This window comes from Egretta garzetta, unplaced genomic scaffold, assembly GCF_000687185.1.
Source record: "Egretta garzetta isolate BGI_Z169 unplaced genomic scaffold, ASM68718v1 scaffold101, whole genome shotgun sequence".
NCBI lineage: Eukaryota > Metazoa > Chordata > Aves > Pelecaniformes > Ardeidae > Egretta > Egretta garzetta.
Genome location: NW_009258666.1, coordinates 1,710,112 through 1,710,636, shown reverse-complemented (window position 1 = coordinate 1,710,636; position 525 = coordinate 1,710,112). Strand labels below are relative to the sequence as shown.

The window sequence follows — 525 nt, the reverse complement described above, 5'->3', positions numbered from 1 at the left end:
GACAGAGCCTTAATGGCGTTGTCCGCTTAGGAGCTGCAGAGGAACATGCACACCCGAGCCGCCTCCTTCGCCAGCATCCTGAAAAGCACCGAGGAGTTTTTGGAGGAGAACAAGGCAAAGATGGAGCCCGGGGAGCTGGCAGCACTGCAGGAGAAGCTCCAGCGTGCCAAGGAGCAGTACCGGTCCCTGCAGGAGAGGACAGAAGTGGCCCAGAAGGAGCTGGAGAGCGCTGTGACTGCTGCAGTGCAGCAGGAGACCGAGAAGGTGACGTGCGGAGAGCTGTAGCCCCCAGGCTCTGCTTGAGGCGGAGAGTGAGGTCCAGTGGGTGCAGTCGGATTCATCTGGGGTCCTGGGATTTGTCCAGGCGATGTGGCATAAATTTTCTGGTCCTGTTTGCCACCCAGGCGAGGTGTCCCCCCAGGCATTTCTCTCATGAAATGCCTTGAGAGCTACAGCCGCAGATGCGCTGGTTGCGGAGGACGCGGGGGGATAAAAAGCCCCTTGCTCTGTCTTTGGGCTGGCCTG

The 525-nt window shown here is 59.8% G+C and overlaps 1 protein-coding gene across 1 annotated transcript in view; it reads left to right on the top strand.

The window, feature by feature from the left end:
- Positions 1-525, top strand: part of MACF1 (microtubule actin crosslinking factor 1) — a 119,590-nt gene that overhangs the window by 46,418 nt on the left and 72,647 nt on the right. Inside the window, 1 exon segment of the mRNA XM_035904031.1 lies at positions 31-264. Within this exon segment, the coding sequence (XP_035759924.1) occupies positions 31-264 (234 nt within the window).